At 49.7% G+C, this 27,998-nt stretch overlaps 11 protein-coding genes across 11 annotated transcripts; 6 read left to right on the top strand and 5 right to left on the bottom strand.

Annotated features, from left to right (window-relative positions):
* Nucleotides 1–30: 30 nt before the first annotated feature.
* On the top strand, nucleotides 31–3,318 carry N7443_000553 (uncharacterized protein; the record flags this gene model as incomplete). Its single annotated transcript, XM_056880609.1, has 8 exons — nucleotides 31–91; nucleotides 158–468; nucleotides 533–700; nucleotides 776–2,100; nucleotides 2,160–2,242; nucleotides 2,293–2,596; nucleotides 2,649–2,828; nucleotides 2,880–3,318. The coding sequence occupies 8 exons, from the start codon at nucleotides 31–33 to the stop codon at nucleotides 3,316–3,318; spliced, it is 2,871 nt and encodes a 956-aa protein (XP_056745847.1).
* Nucleotides 3,319–3,794: 476 nt separating this feature from the next.
* N7443_000552 (peptide chain release factor family protein) lies at nucleotides 3,795–4,410 on the bottom strand (the record flags this gene model as incomplete). The annotated part of the gene is made up of 2 exons (XM_056880608.1): nucleotides 3,795–4,163; nucleotides 4,222–4,410. 2 exons carry the CDS (start codon nucleotides 4,408–4,410, stop codon nucleotides 3,795–3,797), a joined length of 558 nt encoding a protein of 185 aa, XP_056745846.1.
* Nucleotides 4,411–5,355: 945 nt separating this feature from the next.
* N7443_000551 (serine palmitoyltransferase small subunit family protein) lies at nucleotides 5,356–5,792 on the top strand (the record flags this gene model as incomplete). Its single annotated transcript, XM_056880607.1, has 2 exons — nucleotides 5,356–5,473; nucleotides 5,548–5,792. The coding sequence occupies 2 exons, from the start codon at nucleotides 5,356–5,358 to the stop codon at nucleotides 5,790–5,792; spliced, it is 363 nt and encodes a 120-aa protein (XP_056745845.1).
* Nucleotides 5,793–6,459: 667 nt separating this feature from the next.
* N7443_000550 (uncharacterized protein) lies at nucleotides 6,460–6,878 on the bottom strand (the record flags this gene model as incomplete). Its single annotated transcript, XM_056880606.1, has 2 exons — nucleotides 6,460–6,708; nucleotides 6,828–6,878. The coding sequence occupies 2 exons, from the start codon at nucleotides 6,876–6,878 to the stop codon at nucleotides 6,460–6,462; spliced, it is 300 nt and encodes a 99-aa protein (XP_056745844.1).
* A 322-nt stretch (nucleotides 6,879–7,200) lies between these two features.
* N7443_000549 (dodecenoyl-CoA isomerase) lies at nucleotides 7,201–8,095 on the top strand (the record flags this gene model as incomplete). Its single annotated transcript, XM_056880605.1, has 2 exons — nucleotides 7,201–7,391; nucleotides 7,459–8,095. 2 exons carry the CDS (start codon nucleotides 7,201–7,203, stop codon nucleotides 8,093–8,095), a joined length of 828 nt encoding a protein of 275 aa, XP_056745843.1.
* A 479-nt stretch (nucleotides 8,096–8,574) lies between these two features.
* cdc123 (cell proliferation protein CDC123) lies at nucleotides 8,575–9,916 on the bottom strand (the record flags this gene model as incomplete). Its single annotated transcript, XM_056880604.1, has 2 exons — nucleotides 8,575–9,730; nucleotides 9,789–9,916. 2 exons carry the CDS (start codon nucleotides 9,914–9,916, stop codon nucleotides 8,575–8,577), a joined length of 1,284 nt encoding a protein of 427 aa, XP_056745842.1.
* Nucleotides 9,917–10,093: 177 nt separating this feature from the next.
* On the top strand, nucleotides 10,094–12,569 carry N7443_000547 (COG1/VPS51 family protein; the record flags this gene model as incomplete). Its single annotated transcript, XM_056880603.1, has 3 exons — nucleotides 10,094–10,236; nucleotides 10,294–10,463; nucleotides 10,513–12,569. The coding sequence occupies 3 exons, from the start codon at nucleotides 10,094–10,096 to the stop codon at nucleotides 12,567–12,569; spliced, it is 2,370 nt and encodes a 789-aa protein (XP_056745841.1).
* Nucleotides 12,570–14,001: 1,432 nt separating this feature from the next.
* On the top strand, nucleotides 14,002–15,967 carry N7443_000546 (Permease cytosine/purine uracil thiamine allantoin; the record flags this gene model as incomplete). The annotated part of the gene is made up of 3 exons (XM_056880602.1): nucleotides 14,002–14,103; nucleotides 14,162–14,326; nucleotides 14,384–15,967. The coding sequence occupies 3 exons, from the start codon at nucleotides 14,002–14,004 to the stop codon at nucleotides 15,965–15,967; spliced, it is 1,851 nt and encodes a 616-aa protein (XP_056745840.1).
* A 589-nt stretch (nucleotides 15,968–16,556) lies between these two features.
* N7443_000545 (uncharacterized protein) lies at nucleotides 16,557–23,928 on the bottom strand (the record flags this gene model as incomplete). The annotated part of the gene is made up of 14 exons (XM_056880601.1): nucleotides 16,557–17,375; nucleotides 17,512–17,865; nucleotides 17,916–18,023; nucleotides 18,075–18,238; nucleotides 18,299–18,703; nucleotides 18,811–19,902; nucleotides 19,958–20,420; nucleotides 20,480–20,500; nucleotides 20,553–21,136; nucleotides 21,185–21,259; nucleotides 21,325–21,785; nucleotides 21,862–22,064; nucleotides 22,114–22,346; nucleotides 22,410–23,928. 14 exons carry the CDS (start codon nucleotides 23,926–23,928, stop codon nucleotides 16,557–16,559), a joined length of 6,501 nt encoding a protein of 2,166 aa, XP_056745839.1.
* A 1,006-nt stretch (nucleotides 23,929–24,934) lies between these two features.
* Nucleotides 24,935–26,333, top strand: N7443_000544 (CCDC90 family protein; the record flags this gene model as incomplete). Its single annotated transcript, XM_056880600.1, has 2 exons — nucleotides 24,935–26,099; nucleotides 26,155–26,333. The coding sequence occupies 2 exons, from the start codon at nucleotides 24,935–24,937 to the stop codon at nucleotides 26,331–26,333; spliced, it is 1,344 nt and encodes a 447-aa protein (XP_056745838.1).
* A 212-nt stretch (nucleotides 26,334–26,545) lies between these two features.
* Nucleotides 26,546–27,736, bottom strand: N7443_000543 (uncharacterized protein; the record flags this gene model as incomplete). The annotated part of the gene is made up of 1 exon (XM_056880599.1): nucleotides 26,546–27,736. The coding sequence occupies one exon, from the start codon at nucleotides 27,734–27,736 to the stop codon at nucleotides 26,546–26,548; it is 1,191 nt and encodes a 396-aa protein (XP_056745837.1).
* Between the last annotated feature and the right edge of the window lie 262 nt (nucleotides 27,737–27,998).

Raw genomic sequence — 27,998 nt, 5'->3', positions numbered from 1 at the left:
CCCTCTGTTGATACCCCACGTCCGGTGAAAATGGCGGAGGCTCTTGGAGCTCTGTTGGAGGCAAGCTTGGATCCGAGACGGAACAAGGAAGGTGAGCGGGCAATGTCCTCTCAATGGTACTTTTGATAATCACTGACCTATTCTCCTCTGTCTGCAGCCGAAAATGCCCTACGCCAGGAAGAACAAAAGCCTGGCTTCTCGCTACAACTCCTTCACATCACGGCGTCCCCATCCTCCCCGAACCACATCCGCCTCGCTAGCGCCCTTTGCTTTAAGAACTTCATTAAGCGCAACTGGACGAACGAGGATGGAAACTACAAGCTCCCGCTGGAGGAGGTTACAACCATCAAGCGCGAGTTGATCAGCTTGATGATTTCTATGCCCCCCGGTATCCAGTCTCAACTTGGTGATGCCGTCAGTGTGATCGCCGACAGTGATTTCTGGGAGCGCTGGGATACCCTTGTGGATGTAAGTAGAAAGTACACTTAAGCGTGCTCGGTCGCCTCTGCTAACGTTTCTGTCTCCCTTCCAGGATCTCGTCTCTAAGCTGTCGAATGACCCTACCACCAACATTGGCGTGCTGCAGGTTGCACACTCCATTTTCAAGCGGTGGCGCCCGCTCTTCCAATCCAACGATCTGTATGTGGAGATCAACCATGTGTTGGGCAAGTTTGGCACTCCGTTCCTCGGTCTCTTGGAGGTAAGATCGGCTCTCTCCCTTTTGGCGAAGACTGCACGTTGAGTATGCATTCTAATTTTCTGTCTCATTTTCTAGAGCCTGGACGCCTATCTTGAGGAAAACAAGGGCAACAAGGAGAATTTGACAAAGGGCTTCACTCAATTGAACCTGATGATCAAACTATTCTACGATCTATCCTGCCACGATCTCCCTCCCATGTTTGAAGACAACATCTCCGGCATTGCTCAGATGTTGCTCAAGTACCTCACTTATGACAACCAACTTCTCTACACCGATGACGATACCGAGGCTGGCTTGCTCGAATATGTGCGTGCTGGAATTTTCGAAGTTCTGACTCTGTACGTGCAGAAATACCTGGATGCATTCGGTGGCCTTGTTGGGCAGTTTATCCAGAGCTCGTGGAGCTTCTTGACCACCATTGGCCAGGAGACCAAGTACGACCTTCTGGTGAGCCGAGCTCTGCACTTCTTGACCTCGGTCGCCAGCATGCCCGAGCATGCCGCTTCTTTCCAGGCCGATGAAACTTTGGGTCAACTTATTGAGAAGGTCATTCTACCCAACGTCAGCCTGCGCGAGTCGGACGAGGAACTGTTCGAGGATGAGCCGATTGAATTCATCCGACGAGACCTGGAAGGATCCGATAGCGAGACCAGGCGGCGGGCTGCTACCGACTTCCTCCGACGACTGGCGGAGAAATTCGAGGAATCCGTGACCAAGGTTACTCTCAAGTACACCGAGCACTACTTGGCTGAATTTGCTAAGGACCCGGCCTCAAACTGGAAGGCTAAGGATACGGCCACTTATCTCTTCTCTGCGATTGCGGCCAAGGGCGTTGCCACTTCGACACACGGTGTCACTGCTACCAACAACCTGGTCAGCATCACCGATTTCTTTTCGCAAAACCTTGCTTCGGATCTGGTCACCGATGCTGGCATCCACCCCATCCTCAAGGTTGATGCTATCAAGTATCTCTACAACTTCCGTAGCATCATCACAAAAGACCAATGGCAAGGTGTTCTCCCCATTCTGGTGAACCACCTGGCTTCCTCCAACTATGTTGTCTACACATATGCTGCAATTGCTCTTGAGCGGGTTCTCGTCCTTACTGATGCCCAAGGACAACCCGTCATTGCCCCGACTCAGATCACTCCTCTGGCTAAGGATTTGCTGGAACACATCTTCAAGCTGATCCAGAGCGACCCTGCCCCTCAGAAGGTGCAAGAGAACGAGTTCCTTATGCGATGCGTGATGCGTGTTCTGGTTGTTATTAAGGAGGGTGTGGTTCCATTCGCGGATACTGTTCTGGAGCGTCTGATTACTATCACTCAGGTCATTTCCAGCAATCCTAGCAACCCGCGATTCTACTACTTCCACTTCGAAGCCATGGGCGCTTTCATCCGGTGAGTCTTTTATAGTCTTTTTTTTGGCACAAATTTCAACCGATGCTAATATGTCGTAGTTATGCCGCTCCTGCCAACCCCGACAAGCTTGAGCAAGCTCTGTACACACCCTTCGCCGCCATTTTGCAAGGTGATGTGCAAGGTCGGTCATACACCACCACTATATTTTGACTTCAGCTGATATTTTCCCAGAATTCATGCCCTATGTTTTCCAACTGTTTGCGGCTCTTCTGGAGGCCAACTCCTCCGCAACTCTTCCTGGATACTACCAGGAACTTATTGCACCCATTCTGATGCCCGTCATGTGGGAGTCGCGTGGAAACACCCCTGCCCTTGTTCGTCTGCTGTCCTCCATCATTTCTAGAGGTTCCCAGTACATCCTCGAGCACAATCAGCTTGAGCCCATTCTGGGTATTTTCCAAAAGTTGGTCTCGACCAAGGCTAACGAGGGCTATGCCTTTGATCTTTTGGAGACGGTTGTGTCGAACTTCCCTCCGTAAGTCTTCAGTCCCCGAATATCATAATCATCTACTAACAGTCTCGATTAGCGCCGCGTTGGAGCCGTACTTCGTCATGATCATGCAAATTATCATGCAGCGTCTGCAGGGCTCTAAGACCGAGAACCTATCGCTCCGCTTTGTCCGCTTCTACCACTGCGTGACTGCCCACGACGATAAGGGATACAACCCCGACTTCGTCATGCAGGCGACAGAGAAGATCCAAGAGAAGTGAGTTGCATCAATGAGTCGACATGCCCCAACATGCTAACATCTTCGCAGACTTTTCACTCAAGTCTATCTCGGAGTCATCATCGAGGATACCCAGAAGCTCGCACGTCCCCTGGACCGCAAGACAGCCGTGATCTCCTTCACCAAGACCCTGGCCAACTCTGATGCCTTCGCAAACAAGTACGCTAAAGGTTGGGGCATTACCTGCAACAGACTGCTTAGGCTCCTCGAGCTTCCCCCGGCGGTCGCCCTCAAGGACGACGTCGATGTGGACGTTGAGGAGATGTCATTTGGCGTTGGCTTCACTCCTCTGAACACCATCCGTCCCGTGGTCAAGGACCCGTGGCCTGAAACTGGCAATGATTATAAGTCCTGGGTGGGTGCTTATCTCAAAGAAGCGGACAAGCGCTACAACGGCCGCATTTCGCAGTTTGCGCAAACGCGTCTGGACGACAATGACAGGACTTTGCTCGGCAGCTATATCTCCTGAGTTCGGTCTTGAAGGGACCTAGCTGGTCAATTCGATGAAAAGTAAAAATGGTTGAAAAACAATTTCACTACGCAGTCGTCTCTTCTTCGAGGCAAAATCTGCGCGAGGGGCGGCATGTATGCATGCAATGAATGAATCTCTTAGATCCAGTCTTGAGGGTGTTTGGCCTCAACTATCTAGTTAGATATTGGCAGCTGCCTAATGGATATTTCCAATAAAAGGGCTCGGCAAGTAGGTTCATTGTTTAGTATTGAATTCTCCGAAATTGTGCACAACATCGCGCTTGATGCCATGTCTATATTGGAAGAAATGTGCCCAGAAACAACCTCCGAATAATTGGCTGGTCTGTATTGATATTGAAGACCAGCTCTGTGCTACGGGGTAAACAACACGAATCTCAATGGATCCAAACGCCAAACCAATGCATCATGTACTGTACAGATGGTGCGAAGCATCTTCAAGATGTTGCCGAGTAGTTAAGCCCCAGACGAGCCCTGAGACACCTCACCAACCTTCTTCACTTCTTCCTTGCCACCTTCGCCTTCCAATTCATCCTCAACTCCATCTTCATATCCATCCTCGAGATCCTCAGCCACACCTTCCTCCCCGTTCTCCAGAGCCCGATACTTCCTCTTCGCCTTCTTAACCTTACTAGCCTTCTTCTTCTTCGCCGCCGCCGCCTTCAGCGCAACGCGACTCTTATCCCCCTTCTCACGCGCCTCGACCCGGTCTGCTAATAGCGAGCGCGCTATCTTTTCGTTCTGCGAGCGCGAGCGCGTGGCCTGACACTTGATGACAATGCCAGAGGGTTTATGGCTGATCTGGACGGCGGAATTGGTTTTGTTCTTTCTGTGTTAGCAGTGCCAGGAACTTGTGTCTATTGAAGCCATGGAGTGAACTCACAATCTTCTGCCCGCCGGGGCCGGTGCCCTTGAGGTAGGATACTGTCAGGTCGGCATCGTTGAGCTTGAGGCGCGCGGGGAGCGGCTTTTCTGGGAGGAGGGGGGTTTGAGTAAATGCGCGTGATGCTATTAATGTCGATAGCGGTATTGTGGGCTTGACGAGCCCTAACCAGGGCCGCAGGCGTAGCATTGCGCTTTTGCGGCGGAGTTGGAGATGCGACGCTTTGTGAATGGCTTCGATAAGATAACGGTGCTTTGCGTCCGAGGTCTTCTGTCGAGAGGGACTTTCATAAATAATTGTCATTACATAAGAAAAGGGATTCTTGCAATTAAGGGAATGACTATGGAATATGCTACCTAAGTAGCGTATTTCCGATTTCCTTTGCTATTTCCTGGTGTGTCGTTTCCGTTCCGGTGCTCATCTCACGCCGCTTTTTGCTCTCAGCTCTCACGGAGAAAGATCTATAAAGCACCAGTTGACTTAACAGAGTTTAGGACAGAAGAAGACCAAATAATCAATTCCGTTCTGCTTGTATACAGATTGGTTCGCTCCTGGGTAGATGGGACCGATGATCACAATCCATTTCATAATTTCATAGTCGGTGATGAATAATGAAGAGCCTGAAACGGGCCGCCGAAATTGTGCAGTCTGTGGCGACAGGGGGCGCCCGTCACGTCCCTTTTCCTTTCTGATTTCTCCGGATCTTAATTTCGCTCCTTGAACATTATCCTTCACCCCATTACGGTCATTGCTTGTTTCAATTCTCATTTATTCTTATCCCTACGCCCCAAGGGCCCTTCCGTCTTCGCCCCCTTGAAGTTACACCGAGCTCCGGCAGCCACTGTCCACGCACGCCTCGACCTCCGGCCCACCTCAAATCCATCCCCAATCAGTATGATTGTGTAAGGACTTGGCAACATCGCACTTTGTCTTCATATCTCCTCCACATCACCGGCGTCCCCTACTCAGCGGGCGTATTCAACCAGGCACCAGCGTTGCCAAGCCGTCCTGACAACTTGCGTCTGCGGACAAAGAAGCCAATCTCACCTCGGGATTCTAAACGACCGAACGCCGACCATAAGAGTCTCGAGCAATTCATCCTACCCACCCACGCGACTACACGAACCCACAGCAATGGCACTCTTCCTCTGGATTCTGACCAGCCTTGTCCGCTGGGTGCGGTTGAAGATCTATCAGTATGAGGTGACCTTCGCCATCTACATGCTCACCCCGACGGAAAAATTCATCTTCAGTATGTTTCTTCTGAACCATTACACTCCCAATTCTCGATGTCTCCGGACCATGCGACTAACGCTTATTTCCTAGACTCTCTGCTCCTCACCCTCATCACCATGATCGCGGCTGGAATCTACATTTACCTCCCCGACCACCTCCGCTCCATCTACGCACACATGTACTACTACGCCGTCGGCGAGCGCCCCTTCATCTCCTCCCGCCTATCCTCCATGAGCTCCGTGTTCGGCGAAAGTGCCACACGATCCCTGGGAGTAGTTTACGAGACAGCCAAGAACACAGCCGTGACAACGACGCAACGACTCGCCGAGCTCTAAGCACGCCATATGAAAGCTCATTAGGAAGTTGAGGTGTGGGGAAGAATTGGGGCGCGGGGCCGAGACGTTTTCTAATTTCTCACGTTCGGTGTACTCGGCCCCTTCCATGTACATGCTGGCGTATCAGGGCGTTTTTCAATTTGTTTTGAGAACGAGTGTTGGGCAGCTCATCTTGGGGAGTATACAAAGTGCCAAGTGCTACCCCTTGTTCGATCCTTTTTGTGGCGCGGCGTTCCCTGTCCCCATCCGTGGCTTGCAGGGTTCGATTCGTTCGGTGTTTCTGTTCGCAGATTGTATCGTGAATTGATACTCTGCTGTGTCCATGACTGCGATTGGTAGAGATGGTGTTTGCCCTATTTGCATATAATTTTAATCAACGGGGAATGTATAATGCACAGGTCCGGTAATGATAGACAAGAAATAATAATATCCAGTTCATAAGAATCCCATCCAAAACTCCAAATATGCCCAGAGCAGAGTGTTGTACAATTGACCCTCCAACGTGTAAACCTATATCAATGGAGAGATCATGCTCAAGGAGGCAGGCTGGAGAAAATCGAGCCAGCCTTGGAAGCATGACTCGTTCTCCGCGCCAGGCCCTCGTAGCAATCCTCCATCCTCATGCTTTTGTCTCGCTCCTCAAGAAATCATACATTGCAGACGACCTTCATTGCTCAGTGCTCGCAGCCTGGGCCTGCTGAGCCTGGATTTGAGCCTGAGACGCGGCCTGGCGCTCCCGTCGCATAGTGTCAGCCATACGCATGCGCGCCAACTCCTGATCGATTTCCTCCTTGTCGAGAGGGATCTTGTGCGATTGTTCTTCGGTGGGCCAGAAGCCCTTCACTTTAAAGCGGTCGTCAAGATTCGTGCCGAAGTAGTACATCCAGCCGATGGGGAAGAGGATGTACATGCCGAACTGTTATTTCGGTTAGCGGCGGATCCAACGGACTGATATACGGCCATTGCAACCCATATTTCCATGGAAACAGCCATCTGGAAAGGCTTGGGTTGGGGAGGCAACTTTGTTTGGCGTACCTTGAAGACTTCCAGGTTTCCGCCCTGGAGTCTGCGGAGGATGTTGGACATGATGGTAGGTTTGTATATCCCAGCAGATAATAACGGGATTCAGTACTCAATTGGGCTGCACTCTTGAGATCGAGATCTGTCTGTGTACAGAATAACTGGTCATGCAACTGGAATGATCGAATTGTCTAATATCCAGTCACGGGGTTGATTATTCATTCGGACAAACAGTGCAAACGATATAGGTCACCTGATCTACCGCGGGCCTCGGCTCCCCGCAAAAACAGGCGGCCTGAGGTGAGTATATGTTCGGCTTGGCCGGCCTGAGGTCCTAGACTGATCATCCTGTCAATTGACCCCAAAATTTCCCATTCCCAATATCAAAATGTCGAACGAAGAACTTGTCACCCTCACTTTCCAAGATCGTGTTGCGATCGTTACTCTCAACCGACCCGATAAGTTGAATGCCCTTAATCAGGATCTTTACTACCTCCTCAGCCAGCGGCTGCGCGAGATTGAGCGCCGTGATGATATCTTCATCACCGTTCTCACCGGAACAGGTCGATTCTTCTCTGCGTACGTTCACAAATATAACAGTCCATCTTCCGGATCCCCAATTCCACAATACTAACATTATCAACAGCGGCGCAGATGTGACCAGTTCTCGTCCTAGTGGAGACCTCAACTCCAGCGTCCGCCGCGATCTAGTCCGCAGCTTTGTCTCCAACAATGTCGACGTAACCCGCACCTTCTATAACCACAGCAAGATCCTAGTCGTCGCCCTAAATGGCCCAGCTGTAGGCCTTTCTGCAGCCCTAATCGCGCACGCAGACTTCATCTATGCCGCGCCCCACGCATTCCTGCTGACTCCATTCTCGTCTCTCGGCCTCGTTGCCGAAGGCGGTGCCAGTCGCGCATTCGTCGAGCGTCTTGGAATTGCCAAGGCCAATGAGGCGCTTATCATGAGCAAGCGGATTACCTGTGACGAGCTCGTATCAACCGGGTTCGTCAATAAGGTTATTACTGCGGCTTCGGGGGATAAGAATGATTCGGCCGGTTTCTTGAAGAATGTTTTGCTTGAGGTTGACGAGCGTCTTGGAACGCATCTTAACCAGACGAGTTTGCTCGGTATTAAGGAGCTTGTTCGGAGACCCGAGAGGGAGATTCTGGACCGTCAGAATGGGATCGAGGCATTTGCCGGCCTTGAGCGCTTCCTTTTGGGGATTCCGCAGGAGGAGTTCCGGAAGCTGGCTTCTGGTGAGAAGAAGCATAAGCTGTGAGTTGATGGCTGTGAGCCTCCCGACTTTGATGGCAAGGCAGATGTCTACTTAGGGGCTTTAGACTCTCAATTATCCCTTTGAATCTGCATCTACGTCCTACAGTAATATTCGAAATCATGTTTACCTCTCCACTCTTAGGCTTTCGTACCCGACCCCTAGCATAAAACACGCAAGTCTAAATTTAGCCACCTTCAAGTAATCCTTGTCAGATTGTACTGCATTACCTGGTAAATATGAATGATTTATTGTCATAATGTTAGAGTGTTTTAAGTTAGGGTTCGGAAATTAGAGTCAAAGAGTGTGGAGGTAAACTGATTCCGAATATTACTATAACGAGGACAATACCATGGAACTTTGAAGTCCAAGGCTTTTCGGGTACATGTAGATTGAAATAGTCGATTCCCCGGAAATGTACTTTTATATTTTTTATACATGATCTCGTAACACCAAGCAAGGTAGCGCCACAATGTCAATGAGCTCTACTCAGAGTCGCTGCTAGCTTGCTGATCCTCGCGCTCCTGCTGCGCCAGGATATCCTGCCACTTGCCCATAAATTCACTCATTCCAGCAGGTCCAGCCAGCGAAGCATCAACCAGTTCCCTGGGAACCTTATGGGCCGAGTACTGCGGGGTACTAAAAGAATATGCCTCGGGATCATTCTTCTTAATGAGACGGAACTCAGGCAAAAATGGGGCCATGTCATCATCACCCTCTTCTAAAGCGTCCTCAGCCTCATCTTCCGAAGATCCCGAGTCTTCATCGCTGTTGCCATCAGCTGCAGAACCAGAAGTCATAATGCTTCCATCCCGCAATGAAATCCGCACAAACCCTTCATTCAAATCATCACCCTCTTCCTCAAACCCAATAGGACCCTTCATACGGAGTATCTCGAGCCAGCTAAACAGCAACGGATCCGTCCGCTGCGCCCACGGGTTGATATCAACCAACCAAACCCGCTGATGCGGCTGGGGAATGTAAACATCAAATGTAAAGTTAGGATCCGGGAATGAATCCCGCAACTTCTCGTCGAAGAACGACTGGATGCGCGAACGCAGCATATCGCGCATCTCGAATAGGAAATCGAAATGGTTCTGGTCGCGCTGACACATACACAGAAGCTTGCGGTTGCGGACGAAACATCTAAACTCAAGCGAGGGGTTGAAGTTGGCGTATTTGCGGAGGACTAGGTGGTAGGGAACTTCGGGGAGAACGCTCTCGACTTCAGAGTGGCCGTTTGTACCTTCCGCGGAGTCAGGAACGCAATCGTCGAAGGGGTGGTCTAGGTCATGGGTAATGAAATCGCTGCTTTTGAGGAGGAGGTAGATGTCGTTAGGTGTTTGGCACTTTGTGTCGTTTGTGGCAGACATGAATGTTGCGTCTTTCGGGGCGCTCCAGTTGAGTTTTGGAGTTACTTTGCCGAATTCGGTGATTGTTTCTTTGACCCGAGTGTGAATCTCTGGCCAATCCTTCGAGGGATCCTCTTCTTCTTCGCCATCGTCGGAGAAAGTATCGTAATCGTCGTCGTCACTTGGACGTACCACTTCGGGTGGGAGAACTATGCCGTCGGCGCGGAGATAGTTGACAAACGAAGATGGGACGGGGATGACGCGGGATTTTGGGGCAAGTGTGCGATAGCTGGTAGCAAATATTAGAACGTTTTGGGGAAATATATTCTCAAATATGTATGACATACCGAGGATGCCAGTCATGGTATGAGCAGTGCAAGATGTGAGAATATGTGACGGGCGGGAAAGGGAGCCGGTCCGGCAGATCATTGGAAGATGATTCCACCGGAGAAGTTTCTGAGTCCATCATCGGCATCTTGAAGAGTTCTTCAACAAGAAAGTAGGAGCTGAATAATGGAGGGGATCGCGGGGGACGATTTTCTTTTGAGTCACCTGCCGATAACGATAGCTGAATCAGCGTACCGCCTCAGGCACCGATGCTGATTTGGTCTCAACGCGGCCTCGAGCTTCTCCCCAGTATCGCCCATTCAGCATGGCCCCTGAGGCCCCGGATCCCCAGAGCCTGACATCATGGCACGATGCATTCCAGTACCCGATTCCCACGGTCCGCCGCGTGGAGCAGGAATTGCGCCGGGATATCGCGAGCAATAAGGAGAAGCTCCGAGCTCTCGTGGGGTAAATACTCCGCGCCGCATAACGTTGGAGAGTTGCTGACGTTGTTTATGCCTTTAGGACCCGATATCGAGAACTCGTTGGAACTGCCGAGACCATTGTTTCTATGAATCAGGAGATACAGGACGTGGAGTCTATCTTAACGGATGTTGGACGACGATGCAACCCGCGACTTGTTGAGAAGAAGCACCAACATGCGCGGTTGGTGAAGAGTGATGCTGCTGAGAAGGGTATGGACCCCCAGAGCGTTGGTTATGGTCATTGCTAACATTGGGATAGACGGCGAGAAGCACGCATTTGGCGCGCAACTTGCGCTTCTCCACCGTTGCACTACCTCTATCGCAAGACTGCTACGCAAACGGGCATCGCTGCTACTCGTAGCAAAGATTATGGTTGTTTCCCGGCTATTGCACACCACTCTTTCAAAACACGAGAGCACCTTGCCCTTCCTCGATGACCTCCGCAATCAATTGGCATCTCTCCGCCGAGCCTTGTTGAAACGGATTGACAAGCGCCTCACCTCTATAAACGTCCCAGAGGATAACATCATTGAGTCTCTGGCGGCATACTGTCTCGCTACCAGTTCTTCTTCGGACGATGCCATTCACCATTTCCACCAGGTCCGCCTGGATGTTATTGTCAACCAGCTGGCCGTGTCGCGCGAAAACATTCCTAAGAGTCTTCGACTATTCGTTCGCACACTGCAGACTTCCAAAGTGCTGCGGTCACGCCAATTCTCCGATATTCTCTCCAAGCTAAAGACAAGACCTATTCTCTCTGACCCGGAGATTCGCAGCTTGGACGGCCTGGATATTGAGGTTCTCGGTCGTTGGGCTGCTCCCGATGTCAAGAACTTTACGCCGTGGATTAAGCTGAGTGAACTGAGCCGCCTTGAGGGTGTGGAATCAATCAAAGAGTGGTCTCTGCAAGCCTTTGATAAGTTTGCCGAGAGCTGCCAGAAGAGCCTTGCCCACAGTAACAACTTCACCGAACTTTTATCTCTCCGCGCTGATACCGTGGAGCTATGGCTGTCATCTTGGGGTTCAACCATCACACATGGCTCTGTCGACGTCCTCGAGCGCCTGCGTAAAACCTTCAATGACCACCTCAAACGAGTACTGGCAGGACAAGTGCAATCAATCGACGAAGTCGCAGGTCAAATATCATCTACTATCTCTGCCTGGGAAACTACAGAGCATGAGACCTTTGGCTCCCTCTGGGACCCGGATATTATCAATGCAGATTTCTCGAACGGTGCTGTGTCTTTCAAACAGACTGTCGCGGACCGACTCCTTGGTCGTGATGAACATGTGTCTACAGTTCTTCGGAAATATAAATCATGGCTTGCATCCATTCAGGAGGTTGACGAGTCTATTGACTCCCTACGTCGCCTAAAATGGACTGACATCCTCGTTGGCAGCGAAGTCGACGACGAAGACATCGACGTTAACCCACAACTCAACGAAGAAGACCCCAAGGTTCTATCAGATGCCCTCCACTCGGCTGTGCAAGAGGCTCTTGATAGTCTCAAACTATCAGTTGGCGATGTCTTCAAGGGACTTGGACCCTCCCACGCAAGCGAAAAGGCTGTATTCCTTCTCAGAGTTATCCGCCTTGTGCGGAGGGACGTTCCAACAGACTTCCTTGCCAAAGACTTTACGTTCTCCAGCAACGTCGTACCCGAGCTGCAGAAGCTACTCGCCGCCGATATTGTTGCTCAAAATGGCTCGCTATCGCTCGTCCCGTCATCGAAGTGTCACCCCGAGACCGGCAAGGCCAAGGTCGTTCCTGGCAGATCGCTCTGGGAAGGTGCACCGCCTGTCCCTGTGCAGCCGTCACCAGGTACATTCAAATACCTGCGCCGTCTGACAGCCACCATGGATGAAAATGGTTCAGATCTCTGGGACCCATCAACCGTGAAAGTATTAAAGGAATCGCTACAGAAGCATCTGGAGACTGCACTTGGCTCCACCCTCGAGGAACTCGAAGCCTGGAAACCTGAGATCAAAGAGCCCAAGACCCAAGGTGACAAGGATGCACAAAACGGCGACGAAGAGGAGAACGCGGAAAATTCTCCAGAGACCGAGACGGAGACCACAGAACTTCCCAACTCGCCATCCCACACTGAAGTTCTCCACGACTGGAAAGTCCAACTCTTCTTCGATGCAATGTATCTAGCCAACATGCTAGGCGACGCGACCCAGCTGGCTGGCGTCGCAGAACGCGTGCAGAAGAGCGCGGGCCCAGGCGCGGAGGCAGTGAAGGCAATGCGGAAACTCGCACAGGAATATTGGAAGCGTACAGAGATGCTTTTTGGATTGTTGGCTGAGCGATAAGGTTGCGCATAGATTAGTGTAGCGTTATGTGCATAGCATAGAGCGAAACCAAACTTGACTTTCATTCCAACCTTGGAAAAACCTGTTGTATTTCTTTTGACCTTCAATGTGACTCAGTCATAGGCTTTAGATGTAGATGCAGTTGTGACTACGTGCCTAAAGAGGCATCGGACAGAAACCTTGAACAGCCACCCTGGGAACTCCAGTATTTCATGGGCGCGCACCTGCCTTTCTCTTCATCCTCTCTTCTCTCTGAGTCCAAGGAAGATGACGTGAAGGTCTAGGTAGTGAGGTCGCAGAAGTTACGGGCATGAGTATCTAACTTCAAATTATCATCTGTGAGCAAATTCAACTACCTGGCCTAGGCCTTTCAAGCCACAGGGCTACAAAACAAACCTGACGACTCGATATAGATGTAGACGTAAACACCAAAAATCCACGAACAGTACATGACTCGACCTTGTCTTTAAGAAGGGATCCATTCTTGGTCGGAAAATGTGTGAATCCCGGATATCTGCTGTTTGTATTTGTCTATCCAATATTTGGATTGCATATTGCCAGAGTTCTCGAACTGAGTACCCCCATTACTGTATTCAGCAGAGGGGACATATGTTCTACATCTGTCACAACGAGATGGGGTTCATGCCTTCTCAAAGCTTAGGTGCGAAATAGTAAGCGCTAGCCCCAGAGGGCGCACTAATCCTGCTTTGCAGGCACTGTCAGTACATAAGAGGGAGTGTAGTCCGATCTACCCGACTTTGGAATGAGAGATCCATTTGAAGTCTGCAAAAAATCCCGATGTGCTATGTAGTTATGATCTTTAGACATTGGGCATCTTCGGTAAGCTTCATCTACAAAATGTTCTTCCTAATTGGTCCGCTCCAAGCGGCTCTTTTGGCCGGAATCCGGGCCTGTCCAATAGCCGATCCACTAGCCATATAAGAGTTCACTCGCCTCGCCTATCCTCGCCCAAGACAGAAACGCGTGGAGCGCGCTCCACACACGTGGTTCCCGGTCGGATCTAGAACCTACAATCCCATACACGAAGAGAATTGGACCAAATTGGCCGAGCCACGTTCCTCACCGGCCATATGATTGCTCCCAAAACAGACCAGCACTAGCCTAAGGGGGTAGCGTTCGCCTAGACCCTTATCTTTTTTTTTTTCTCTATGGTACCGGGTCACTCCGGTCAAGATTGGATTGATCGCGTGCCTCTTGTGGGCTCAGGGGCCACTCAAAGAGGCAAAATGTTATTTTCTAATGGGCGACAGCCTCCCTTAAGATCGTTCATCTATTGACCTTCTTCTTCATTTACTTCGTATTTTCCTCTCTTTTCGTATTCTCCTTTCTTTTCGTATTCTCCGCTCTCTTGGTCCTAATGACATCTCCTTGAGGCCGATCGTTCGCTCAGCGTCTCACAGGTCACAACGGAATGTTTTCCTTTTTCCTTGCCTCTTTCCTTTTCATTTCTGGCGCTACAGCAAAAAAACATCCATTTCAATTTGAGGATGATGATTACATCCAATATCGCACCGTGAGTCTCTGAACTTAGGGGGGTCAGTTTGCAAGCTTATGCTATCTTTCTACCCTAGTTACCAGATCATCGCATAGTAAAATGGAACATCACCCACTACGATCGTTCTGCCATAGCTCCCGGTTATTTGTTCACGGCGCCTTACTGGACACATGACGGCGATGCAGAAACAGACCAGTGGGTCCCGTACCAAATGGGACCTCACATCTTTGATCAGGATGGTGTTCGTGTTTATTCCCGTGCTTCTTCTATCGTTTCACATACTGACTATAGTATTCAGGTCCTAGTGTGGGCTGGCTCGGCAGAGAGCGACAACAGACCTTCTTTTGATTTTCGAGTGATTGATCTAGCGACTCCAGGTAGTCCTGGTTCCGAGCCACAGCAAGCTCTAGCTTGGATGCTGTTTCACGAGCACTTTGCCCCGGAAACCAATGGCTCCGTTATAATATTTGACAGCAACTACAACCACGAGCGCACTATCTCTATCCCGTCTGGGGAAATTGACACCCATGATTTTAACGTGATTGATAACGGGTCGAAAGCCCTTATGATCCGAGTAAGTCGTGATGTACAACCTCTGATTGATTTTGGCCAGCCAGAAAAGGGCGCGCGAATCGATGTCAATGGCTTCATCGAGATCGACCTCCTGGCCGGAGGGAACACAACAGCCGAGGCACGAACAGTGGACTGGCAAAGTCCGGGCAGAGTAGGCTTGGATGAAAGCTTCGTCACGAATCTAACATATCTCCACCCGGACTTCATGCACGCCAATGCTATCGATAAAAACCAATACGGTGACTATTTGCTCTCGGCACGACATACAAGCACGATCTATCTTATCTCTGGCCAAGATGGTCATATCATATGGCGTCTTGGCGGCAAGAAGAATAATTTTGCCAAGGACTTTGACTTTTTCGGTCAACATGACGCAAGGTTCATCGCTGTGAATGAAACACATTACGTTATTTCGTTCCTACAGAACGGGGCTATTGACGCCAACGTGCAAGAACCAGTTTCGTCCGCCCTGTATGTTGAATTGGACATTGTGGCTATGAAAGCGACCATCCTTCGTCGGTACATGCGCCCAGACGGAGGAAGCACAGAACGCCGTGGGAATATGCAGACGCTTCCCAACACCAATGTCTTCGTCGGTTGGTCTTGGGATAGCTATATTTCCGAGTTCTCGGCCGATGGCCGGTTACTTATGGAGGCAAAATTCAGTTCTGACAGACATGATACCTATCGATCATACAAATTCCCTTGGGTTGGCCGTCCTTCATATCCACCGACGCTGTTGTCAGAATCCTATGGTGTCAATGGGTCCGAACTCTCCACTGTCTTCCACGTCAGCTGGAACGGAGCCACTGATATCGAATATTGGCGATTCTTTGCTCAAGCAAATTCGACCAGCAACCGGACAGAAATCGGCATTGTTCAAAAGGAAGGATTCGAGACTTCATTCATTGCTCGAGGTTTCATGGACTGGGTTTCTGTCGAAGCACTGGATTCCAGCATGGAGGTACTAGGTGCATCTTCTAGCTTGCGTACCCCTCGTCCAAAGTACTGGACTGGCGAAACTCTGCCCAAGCCTGATGATCCCGAAACCTTCTTGGTGGCCTACTCGATCAAGGCTGCAGCTCCTAGAGATACTGAACGACTCGTTGGGATTTTCATTGCCGGACTCTTTTCAAGTGCAGTAGTTTGGACCTTTTTTTGGTACAGACACACGCTTAAACGGTATGGCCTCCGCTGCTATTCCAATGCGGTTTTGGCGTCGGCAGGTTATTTGCCGGTTTCGACAACGGGATTGAACAGCCCAAATCTAGAGGGAGAGATGCCTTTTCTGGTGGAAAAAGTTGAATGACCAGCCCTTACACAGATCTTGTACCAGTCTCTAGCATTTGTATCTCTATGCATAACATAATCGTCTTCTTAGCGATCCTTAAGAGTCACTTACAAGCCTAGCTATCTACCGTTTTAGAATCACTCCCGCCATCTAACAGCTGTGCTGATGACCAAGTGTATTCTAGCCCCTCTACCCGTTGGTGAACTTAACGAACAGCCAAAATCTCAAAAATAAGTGAGATATTGTGGAATAGAGCATGGGAGTCTGAAAATTTGGAAACATAAAGTCAAATGAGATCAAGTGAATGAATGTCTCCATGCTCATTTCCGCTAAGAACCCTGGCCTTGGGAATGTACTCATTATTTTGAGTAAACCCTATTCACCTACAAATCTGGATACACTCTCCGAGGTCACCAATCTACGTGTTCCGGGATATACATTGAATCTTAAATTACTAAAAACACTGATCATACAGGACGTGATTCTTGTGGTCGCCGTAAATCATACACTCGTACCAGCAGACATATGCACACCGCGGCCGGGCTTTCCTTCCCTCTTTTTTTCTCTTCCTTTTCAACTTTCCTGATAACTATAACTCCCCACAGGCCTAGTGCTTGGAAACCACCTCTAGTTGGCTCCGCAAAACCTCAATTTCTTGTTTGACAGTCCAGATGGTCCGTTGGGCCTCGCGAGCCTTCTCACCATGGGACTTCGCAGTGACCATGATGATACTGGTACTCAGACCCTTCAGCGACCAGATCAGGGCGATTTGATCGAGCTTGACCTCGATGGGACCGATTTGTCCGTGCAAGGTATCCAATCCTTCGATCTCTTCTGCGGTGATGCGAGGATTCTCGAGACAAGATTTCCAGTACTCCTTCAGTTGACGGAGACTGAAGTACAGGCTGTCAACTTCAACTATGATGTTGACACCATCAGTGAAGATTAACTTGCGAATGCGGATCTTTTCCTTCGCTGATACGCGGGCTGAGCCAGGAAGAATATTGAATCTTTGCTGGCAAAGGGCAAAGAGCTGGAGGAAAGTTTGCCCTTCGTGGGATCTTTTCAGGTAGCGAGCGTCTGCGAGGATCTTTATGACGCGTCGCCAGCGGCCTTGGAGACTGATGATTAATTCCAGCTCATGACGGGTGTATTCATCGGCGTCGGCGGCGTCTTTCCCGAGAGTTGTCTGGGCACGCTTATCCTCGGCCGATGAGCTTTCAAGAAGTGTGCTGAGCTTCACCTGCGGGTTTGCTGTTGTAACAAACTCGCGCAAAAATGCTGGGCATTTGCTATTGTCGTCGAGACAGATCACTTGCAGTTTGTCTTTGTCATTGTAGCCAGCATACTGCCGTATGACTTCGTCACGAAGTTTCGAAATGGCAGTCGGACAAACGAATGAAGGCGGTGCAGATTTGAGGATGACCTATTAGGCAGCAGAGTTAGAAATCACTGAGTATCAGGATTGATGACGCCGGGAAAAGAGTCACGAGTGACGTAGAAACAGACTCCTACTCGCGAAGAAGGGCCCGGAAGGAGTCTCTTTTTATATCGTTACACACCTGTCGTGATTTTTCCCACATCTCTGTAAATCCTCGGGGCAGAGGCGTGTAAGCTTGCAGATTCAGAATGATTGTTGTGAGGTAGTCGAAAATGCGCTTCCTGTAGACCACGGGGGAGGATTTGCGGCCCAGCGCTTCGAACGCAAAATCATGCTGGGATATGGAATGCTCCAGACTATCGGTGATCTTGCAGAATGATCCGATGAGTGCCTTGAGGAGTCCAAGTTGCATATTGCGATCCGAATCTTGGAAAAAATGGTTCCAATTCAGTGCAGCTTTGAAAATACCTGGGAGATGTTGTATGGCCCATGACGATGGCACCATGATGGCGTTGTTGTAATTCACAATACACAGCTGTAAAACGTCAGTCAATCAATCTGATGCTAGTTATGAGATTGACACACAATGTAAGTCGCCACAAGTTCGAAAACTGCCATTACGCTGTGGAAGTTTCTGAGATTAGAAACTTCAGCGCGCTCCACGCAGATGAGAAATTCTCTGACTCGAGAGTACTGCAAAGTTAGAGTCTAATAGATGTATATGCAAGTGAGAGGATAATTTACGAAGTCTGTGATGTTTCCCTCGTAAATAGCCCATCGAATCTGGTCTACTGCCTGCACAGCGCTGAATGTGTTTTTCAATGATATCGCTTCGTTTCGGCGACAGCCCAGACTGTAGCTCTTTTTCTTCGCCAATGCGCGGGTGTAGCTGAGAGCAACCCACGGGCCTATATTAGGGTTAGAATTCGGCGATTCCCGGTTATGAACAACAGATGAGAATTACTGACCAAGAAAATGGGCCACCTGGAGCTGCTCAAAGATTCCACTGAAGGTGTAGATCTCATGCCACTCTTCCTGCATGCGATAGAAGAGAAGACTCTCAATGCTGGATTTGGTGGCAAAAAACATCGGGTTATGCAGCATAATGCGTACCTTTGAAATAGCTCCGGCGGAATGCTCGAAAGGAGTGACGAAGATCAACTCATCGAGCAGTAGGTGCAACCAGCGTCTCCGCATGCCAAGGTATTGTACGCGGAAATATTCTGGCATGAGTCGATGATAATACAAGATGCGGAGTCTACTCAAGACCTCACTCACGTTCAGAAGGCAAGTTAACTTCAAACAGCAGTCGTTGTAGCTTGGCTTTGCATGGTAGAAATGGCATTCTCCCGCGCGGGCCTTGAGGCAAGTCCCTAAAATGAGTTAGCTACAAATCCTTCTGATAATTCATCAATAACTTGAATGAGCAGAAGAGGAAATGCGAGAGAATCCAGACGATGGATTCAGCCCATCGACTTACCCTTGTAAAGGAAATGTTTGCAGCGCCGAGGAAAAAGATCTCTGAAGAGATTGAAAGCAACACTTTGGAAAGTGTCCACGGTACTGAAGAACCTCTCCCGAATCCACAATCTCGCTTGGCTGAGTAGAGCTTCTGGGGACATATTCTCTGGCAATTGCACCCTGTCGGTTTTCAGAGGGGACCAAGGAAGTACAGTCATCTGTGTAGGAGTCTTTGGTGAGCTCCATAGACCGCAGATGAGCATTAGAACTTCCGAATCCTTGGCCTCTCCAGATGCCGTGACTTGAATGAGTCGACTGGCATGATTGAGAATGTCCATGGGCAGGTCCATGAGGTTGTTTCTTTCGAGAAGCTTGATCTCAGACTGGTAGACAACAGAAAAGAGACAGAAGAAGTCTATCAGAATCGGACTTGCCACCAGCGACTTAAATGAAGCCTGCGTGCTCTTTTCCCCATACTCATCGATTGAGTTGAAGACGTTCAGCCACTGAAGAGCAGTTTTTTCTAAGGGCGTCGATCGAGATGACTGTAACAGGTCCTTATCCAGCTCGGGTCGGCTTCCAACCAAGTCGCGGTGGTGAAGAAGAGTCTCAGCCATGGAGTAGTGCAGAATTGACTCGGCCATTTTCTTGTCAATCACAGGCAACAGCTTCTGGGTTAGAAGAGTGTCCATCGCCGCAGGCAGATCTCCAACAGCGACCGAGAGTTCGTAGTATTCAAACCACCTGTGACGCTCTTTGTAGAGCGATCGCATCTGGTCAAACATCTCAAACTCCTTGAAAAATGATAGTTTTTCAATATCGGATCCTAGAAGATTGATAGTTGTCGCTCTCAGTTCAGTCGAGACGCGACCTTGCCTGAGCAGGATGTTGCAGAGTCGAGAATAGCGTGTCAAAGTATGAGAAATAAGCCTATGTCCGTGTCGCTTGATGTATTGGATAAGTTCATCGAATTCGTCGCCTCGGCGCAAGACCTCTATCGCCTGCTCATAATCTCCGTTTGAGTGGAAACAATCAGAAGCTTGAAGCAAGTGGCCGCCTCTCTCGTAAAATGCTGCAGCTTTGGGGAGCTGGCCTTGGCTCTTCCAGATTTCTGTGAGTCGGGTTAGTTTTCGATCAACCGCAAATATAATGCATGAGGCCAGTACCTGCAGCTTTGTCGTATCTTTCGAGTGCCTGGTAGCAGTCTGCAGCATCGGAGAACAAATCGAGTTCCAGAAAACACGCAATTGCTTTCTCATAACTGGACGTGGAGCCTTCAAGATCACTGAGTGCTCGGAGAGATCGGCCCTCTTGCTCATGGAGCCAGGCTTGGGAGTGTGAAATACCGCGAGGATCATTTGCTTTTTTGTAACAGAACAAAGCATCAGCAAAGTTCTTTTGGTGCAGCAGATGTGCTGCCCGCTTCAGCCATCTCTCTGGGTCCACCGAGCCACCTGCGCGGAGGACTTGGACCTTTGCGGCAACATCTAGATCTTGCGTCCTCACCAGCTCAGCAAGGTTAACCTGTCCATCAACCGAAAGTGCTTGAAGAATTGGATTGATGCTGCTCTCAATGGCCTCCATGAACCACAAATGCTTGCGCGCTCTTGTTACTGCAACGTAAAGATGCTATAATATCTCGTCAGTTTGGTCCATAGATAAGAAATCGGATATAGATATTCATGTACCTTCAGTTCAGAGCACAGGGCCTATTCAAAAGTTAGTGAAGCTCCATGTTGTTCGCTCCGGGTAAATGCTTGCCGCATGTTTTTGAGAGTCAAACTTTGCACGTTGCCCGTGAGCAAGCAAATGCAAGCATCGATAGCTACTCCCAAGACCACTGCTACCAAAGAAGTCATAGACAAGGACATCATCAAATTCCATGCCTTTGCTCTCGAGGATGGTAAGAACAAGGGAGATTTCACCGATCTGTGCCTGCAATTCGAATTTGGATGCATCATCCCGAACAAGAATCACTTGTTCAGCACCGAAGTTGGCTATCTGGTCGTTCAGTTTGACTAAACCAATCATCTTGGCCGACAGAATTGAAGAGTCAAATCCGGCAAAAATGACTGGCTTGGGACCTCCGGTCTGACCAATTTCAGGATCCAGCTTGTCGATGGTCTCTGGGAAGCCATTCCACAGCATTGCCATTACCCAAGATGCAAAGCTTAGAATACCTTGATGAGAGCGGTAGTTCTTGGCCAGCATGAATTGAACAGGCTTGGCAATGGAAGGTTGATTCAGTTCTTTGGAGATCAACTCATAGTAGTCATAGAACAGCGCTTTGATTTCGGGAAATCGGAAAGCAGAGTCCTTCGAAATACACTGTGCCGTGTCCCCAGCTTAAGAATGTTAAGGTTGTTTCAAAGCCATCCCGTGCAAAGACTTACCCAGATGAATCCCACGAGCATCACACAGGCAGCTCAAAAGTAAAACGATGTCAAGACAACGCAAGTCTTGGATTTCTGAGCACAGTATTAGCCGTAGTAAAATTTCGGAATGGGAGGAGAGGGGGAGCTCATATGGATACCATCGACATAGATTTCTTCAAAACATTGACGAATCAGAGATTCCAACGATGAATTCCCTTTCAGCAACTTCAACAAATCTATGACTCGATCCAGCTCATCAATTTGGTATCGCTGTTTCTTCTGTCGTTCGTATCGTTCAAATGCCCGGTAGACAACTTCGCGTTCCACCTCCGAGGCAAACGCTGGGGAGACCTTGGAGATCTTGGAGAGATATTCGACACGTTTGAGGGGCATCAAAGTACTCGCGGTTATTGCCGAACCCTTGATGATTCCCATTATCTCCGCAAACAGAAGCTCCGGGGAACATCCAGATGGCACAATCCCGGATAGGCAGCTCCAATACTCCGTTTTGAAAATATTGAAGTCTATCACCTTAGGCTTGTCGAGTGCTTGCAGCTCTGCACTTGTACTCTTTGCCCTAGATACAGTGCTTTCAAGAAAGTCTTGGCGATTTGCTCGCCTAGAGAATGTCAAATGTCAGTAAAAAATAACAGTCATATAGCCCTATATAACGGAGTTTAATCGGAGGAACAAACCTGAAAGTACTCTCAAGGAGATCCAAAAAGTCGTCATACGTGCAGACGAACGGGAAGTCTTCGTCCTTCAAAGCGAAGATAGACTCCGCCTTCTCAGTACGGGAGGATGTCCCGTATACACCTTGTTCAGACTGCGTATCGATCAGGCTTCTGACGTAAGTCTGAAGCTTTGCGGCCAAAAATGGCGAACGGGTCAGGAGAAGCTAATTTCTTAGCATTACAGGACAAATATTCAATGCGCTGGACACTTACCTGGCGAATGGTTTTCCCATCGGGCATAGTCTGTCTCGCTCTGTATTTGGCGAGTATCTTGAAAAGAAGGCACGTGGTTTTCCCCGTACCGCTTCTTCCAAGAATCAGGCTAGAGGTTTTAAAATGCCCGATAATCTCTGCCTCCTCAGGCGATAGGTCAAATGGAAATTCTTCAAGGCCTGTGTTGCTGACAATCGACTTGAGGAAAGGCTCAGTCACGTTGAAGAACTTGTCTAGATGGGATTAATCTCATAACTTGATTTCCGCAGTGCCACGAGAATCGATGGTTTACTTACTTGACATTTCGATCAAAGCAGGATCATTCCTGGCTGCGCCTACTGGCCTCACCCTGGCGTAGGCTTCCTGAGCAAAGCCCATCTTGTTTGGGAAAAATATGCCATTGGGTTGCTGTCTAGGGCGCGTCTGACATAGACGGATGGCCTCTGGGGGGGCATAGCTCTGCAGCTCGATAATTTGATCGATGGCAGCGTCAACCTCGTCGTCCGAGCTTGTTATTTGCCAAACTTTGACTATCTGCTGCTGAATGCTCGGGGATTGAGGTTCAAATCCCACATCAAGCTGCCAGAGAATTGACACGGTGCGGGAGACCCGAGCTTGCAGGATTGGAATAACCATATCCTGCTTTTGCTTCTTGGAGCCAATACGCCGGGAAATGTCTTTCCCTTTCCATGCACCGCTTGCCAGCTCCCTGAGCTTCTGTTCAATGCGAGGAAAGCCACCTGCGCGGGCCAGCTTCTTCGCATTCTTGGTCGCCGCGTCGGACAGTAAAACTTTCCACATGCCGACTTTTTTCCCGAATATGTCGATTGAGTAGCTTGTACTTGAGGTCAAACAATCGAGGTGGTTTGGAAGGCCCACGAACGTGGTCGTAATTCCCGCCAATCTCTCTAGGCAGAGTCTGCATGGAAAACTATCCAGCACTTTGTGTAGGAGCTCGGGTAACTTTTCATTCTGAATAAACCCCAGGGCATGAAAAAGCTGGCCAGCAGAGCTTATCCTGGGCCCACTAAGTGATTCCAGGTCGTCAAAGACAGATTGAGGTATCTTGAATGAGCTCTTCTGGCTTTTCACCATTAGTGTTTGATTGGTTTTCTTGTCATCGGGGTTGAGAGCCCGCATTTTCTCAACGGGAGGCAGATTTTCTTTTTGGCAGGTTTTCTGGTTTTCTTCACGGTGAGACTGAATCAAGCTCTTCAAGGAAGACATCAAAGTCCTAGCGCTGTACCAGCTTTCGGAAACGTCGCTGACACCATGTCCGGAGCAGTTGTTACACATAACAATGAGTCTTTCCGTTACTTCGGTGAGGATTTGAAAGTTCAGGTATGTCTTGTTCGAAAGCAACAATGATTTCAAGGCGGAGCAACGCTTCTCTTCTGCAATCAAGTACTCAAACATTCCTTCGTATGCTAGAAAAAGGTCTGCGACAAGTCGCAAGTAGGCTCCAGGGTAGCGAATAACGACCGGGAGGTAGGATCCGACCAGCTGGAAGGCTTGCTCTGAGGTAAGAAGGTGGTCTGGCGAGTTGACGAGGGTTTCAACGACGCTTTTGAATATCTCCTCTGCAACTGGAGCTGACAATTTCTGGACTCTCAGGATGCTGAAGGCTTTCTGGAGACGTAAGGTTGTTCGCCCGGGGTTGAACAAGATTTGATCTCGGAGGGCTTCATCTTGCATTCCAACCTGTAGACGAGCATAGTACTTGTCAATGCTTGATAGTAGATGATTGTAATCATGCAGACTCGGCTCAGAGGCCTGCAGCAGCAATGTGCACAGAGGAGGTCGTGGTGCCTCCATTATGGAAGAGACCATCGCTGGTAAAGCGGGCATCAGGTCTGGGAGGGAATCGAAACGAACTTCCCCAGACGTGTCAATGACACAGAATGAGGAGCTGTGCGACAAGAAATGATGTTTGCAATGGGAAGTGGAAATGAATGGGTGGTATGAGAAGTGGGTTGTCATGGAGTTGCGAGAGGAAGTAAGAGCAGAGGATGGCTTCGCGGCTGCCACAACAACCAGAATTGAGATCAAGATTACCAAGCTCAACCTCCCATGTATCACACAATGTTTAACTTGATCTTTTTTTCTTTGTGAAAGAGCATTTCTGTTTGCTCGTGCGTGAACACCCAACATTGACATGCACTTTGTATGGCTTCCTTCAAAGGGCTTAGCCGTGGCAAACGATCATGGTCTGTCATGTCTGGGCCGAGAAATACCTCTCTACGATGTATTAGTGGCCTCTTTGTGCATATACTCTTAATACCGTCCTAAATCAGAAACATCAAAATTTATATACCGATCGTGTCGGAATTGCTGCTACCCACCTGAATATGTTTCAGCACAGCTGAACCCAGTGCGCGTGACGCCACTTAGGGGCCATTTAACTTAAATCTTGTTGTTTCAGTATGATGCGTGACATTTGATGCACAGCATGGCAGCGAGATAGAAAGAGTCCAACATTTTGGTTTCAATTTGTATATTCTAGTTCAGCAAAGGACAGAAGCTTGTAGAAGGACTAGCACTGGGGCGTATCAATTAGGGCTATCATTGAATTGGTGGTCAATAACTCGAATTTAAGCTCAAAGAGCACCCCGTAAAGATCTTTCTAGAAATTCATCGGAAGAAAGGTAAGAAGGATCGGAGAATAAGTGATTAAGGCGTGTGCATGGTGAGTATACGTCGACCAATTAAAACGCACGTGATCAAGATGAGGCAGCGCGATTACATAAGGCAGTTTCCGCGGGGGACAACGTCACTCAGAGTTCCCCGACGGGAAATGATTGTAACTTCTTCAAATCCCACCATGGCCACTCCTAGGCTTCCTTTCTTATATCCAAACTGGATACGTGCCGTTCGTTCATGCCAGCCAACCACATACCGCTCTTTTCGACCCCTCGCCCCGCGCCAGAGATTCCATACTAGCTGCCGCCGCAACCAGCAGTCCTACCATCGCCGCTATGGACCGGCCGTTGAACCAAGTATCCCTCCTCCGACACGACCCGGAGAAGCACCAGTAGAGCAGGTTGGGGAGGATGTACCTGTTATCCCTGATGTGACAGACCAACCCGAAGAGGGGGCTTCGGCTTCACCGCCAGAGCAGGCGGAGTCGCAAGCGCAGGCGCAAGAGCCACAGCCACAGCCAGATGTTCAAGAAGACACTGTCGCGGATGATGCTGCTGCCTCCCTTTCAGAACAAGCCGCCGCTGAATCTACGAAGACTAGTCATGCCACATTGGAGCCGGAATTGCCAGAGGAGGAGACTGATCGTGCAGAGGCCTCCGCTGCATCTTCCATGTCATCGGCAAAGGACGTCGGAGAGGAGATGTCACAAATACCTCCATACATGAACCAGAGCGCCTTTGAAGAAGTTTTTCACATGCCATCTCCTTCGAATTACCTCGCCCCAACGGGGCCCTTTGAGTCGGAAAGCAAAGCGCCACATCTGTCTCCTGCCCCGTATGTGCACCATTTCGACACTTACTCGCTGGTTCTCGATCTTTCAAAGGGTGGATACACCAACGAGCAGTCCATTACGATTATGAAAGCTGTACGAACTATTCTGCAGGGTAACCTCGACTACGCCAAGCGAAGCCTGACTTCCAAGTCGGATGTCGAAAACGAGTCATACCTGTTCCAGGCTGCTTGCTCAGAGCTCCAGCAGTCATTGCAAAGTGCACGTAACTCTGAGGTGCAGAGGCAGCGTGCTTCACGGACGCAGTTGGAGCATGAAACAGACATCTTGTCTCAACGTCTCAACCAAGAGCTTGCTGGAATGAAGGATGAAATCAAGGGCATGTTCAACGACCATAAGATGTCCACGCGAGAGCAACAGCGAACAATCGACACTTCAGTTCAGGAATTGAACTACAAGATCACAGTGTCACTCAACAGTGACGGCAAGAGCGAGATTGAGAGCCTGCGGTGGATCTTGACCAGACGGGCTGCTTTGACCCTCGCCACTTGTGCTCGTGAGTATTTCCTTTTTCGCTTGGCCCAAAGTTCCCTAACTGACCAAATTTTCAGTCATGATAATACTCTTCCTCAAATACTCCTCCACCCGCAAGGTCCCTGACCCTCCCAAGGTCGAGACGGTCGAGAAGCCTGTCGACAAACAAGTCACCAAGGAGACTCACGTCGTCCACGACATCGGAAGCCAGACGGAGATCTCACCTGCAGCCCACCTCGGTGAATCCCTCGGCTGATCACTCTTTTGCAACCCCATTCTGTCCTTTCTAAGCCTGTTTATAACTCCTATTTCTTGACATTTTTACTTGCGTCCATGAGCCCTATCTCAAAATCGAGAAGGGTTGTACCATTACCAATAGACCCTTATACCCCACATACAAACTACACTAGACGCGCCAGTCCATGTCAAAACATAGAAACTACAATGCACAAACATATAGAATCAAATTCACCGCTTCAGCCACGGAATCTCCTCCGGAGTATACTTATAAGCCCTGAAAACCGCATTACTCTGGTTGGAGAATCCAATCCTCTCCATCTCCTCCAGCTCGTCGGCCGCCATAACCATCTTATAGTCCTGCAATTGCGGCACAACAAACTCCCACACAAGAGTTCCACCCTCAGTAACCTCGAAAATTCGTCCCGTGGCAGCCTCACAAATCAAAACATTCCCATTCCCGAGCCTTTGAGCTGATCCCATGAAGGGCGTAAAGAAGCCCAACCCTCCAGTCGATGTATCCTTATATTCCCACTTCACCTCCTTTTCCTTTGAAACGATGATAGCTCGTGAGAAAGGCACTGAAATCTCAGGTCTGAAGACTCCATTGTCCAGGATGAGGATGTCGCCTGATGGCGTGATCTGGTGCGCACAGTGCTGCTGAGAGACCGTAGGAGCAGCGAGATGCCAAAGCACCTCGCCGGTCTTCCGACTAATGGTGAAGACCGACGAAGCATTGCGCGACGAAGCGATGATGTTCCCATCGCCATCAAATGCAACGCTATTGATAAGCGGCCAGTGCTCACGCGGATAATGCGAGTGCGCAGCAAATGCTTCGGAATCAAGATGATCAATGGCCCGCCACGACCAGAGTAGCTTTGCGCCACCCTTTCCCTCGCCCTCGAAATCGGCCGATGACGAGATATTGGATGTTGCCCAGGGCCGGACGAGCTTAATGCAGTCGGCGTAGATAATGCCGCCCGGTGCCTCGCTGCCGGGGATTCCACCCTGCACGCGCGATGCCTCGTCGGGGGTGAGAGGCTCGAGGGTAGCGTAGAGGATACTTCCGTCGTCGAGGTGGTTCTGGTCATGGTGCGCATAGGGATCGGAGTATTGGCGAAGGAGCTTGCCGTTTAAATCGAGCTGCATCATCATCCCACCACGGTATTTCGCCCACATGGGAAACAATCTGGGAGCATCGGGGTGCACGCCATTGTAGGCTAGGGAGCCATCGGGGAGGATGCGGGCATGACGTCCGGCGCGGTGCGGAAGGGTCCAGCGGTGTACTTCTTCGCCGGTTGTTGAGACGAGGTGCGCAGTGTTCGATGTCAATGGGGAGTAAAGGACGTAGCCTGGTGAGACTTGTTGTTCGTCGACGCCTTGGAGGCCTAGGCCGCGGCGGCGGAAGGTTTGCTGTTCCATTTCGATGGTTCAGGGAAGAGAAAGAAAGAAATTGGATCTGAATATTTACTTACAAGTTGCAGAGAAGCAGCATTATATGTTGTAGAAGAGAGGGAAAGCGTGGTGTCCATAGATTGACTTAGGGCTCAATGGACCGGCATGCCGCGGCATGCCGCGGCATGCCGCGGCGAGATAAGTGGGCCAAGGAGATGGTCGTGATGGCGTCAGATAAGCCCCAAATATGCTTATCGGTAAGCTGTGATGGGCAATAAGAAGACAGCTT

The sequence above is a fragment of the Penicillium atrosanguineum genome, assembly GCF_028827265.1.
Source record: "Penicillium atrosanguineum strain IBT 20685 chromosome Unknown utg000001l_segment0_segment0, whole genome shotgun sequence".
Taxonomy (NCBI): domain Eukaryota; kingdom Fungi; phylum Ascomycota; class Eurotiomycetes; order Eurotiales; family Aspergillaceae; genus Penicillium; species Penicillium atrosanguineum.
This window is presented reverse-complemented; position numbering and strand designations above follow the sequence as displayed.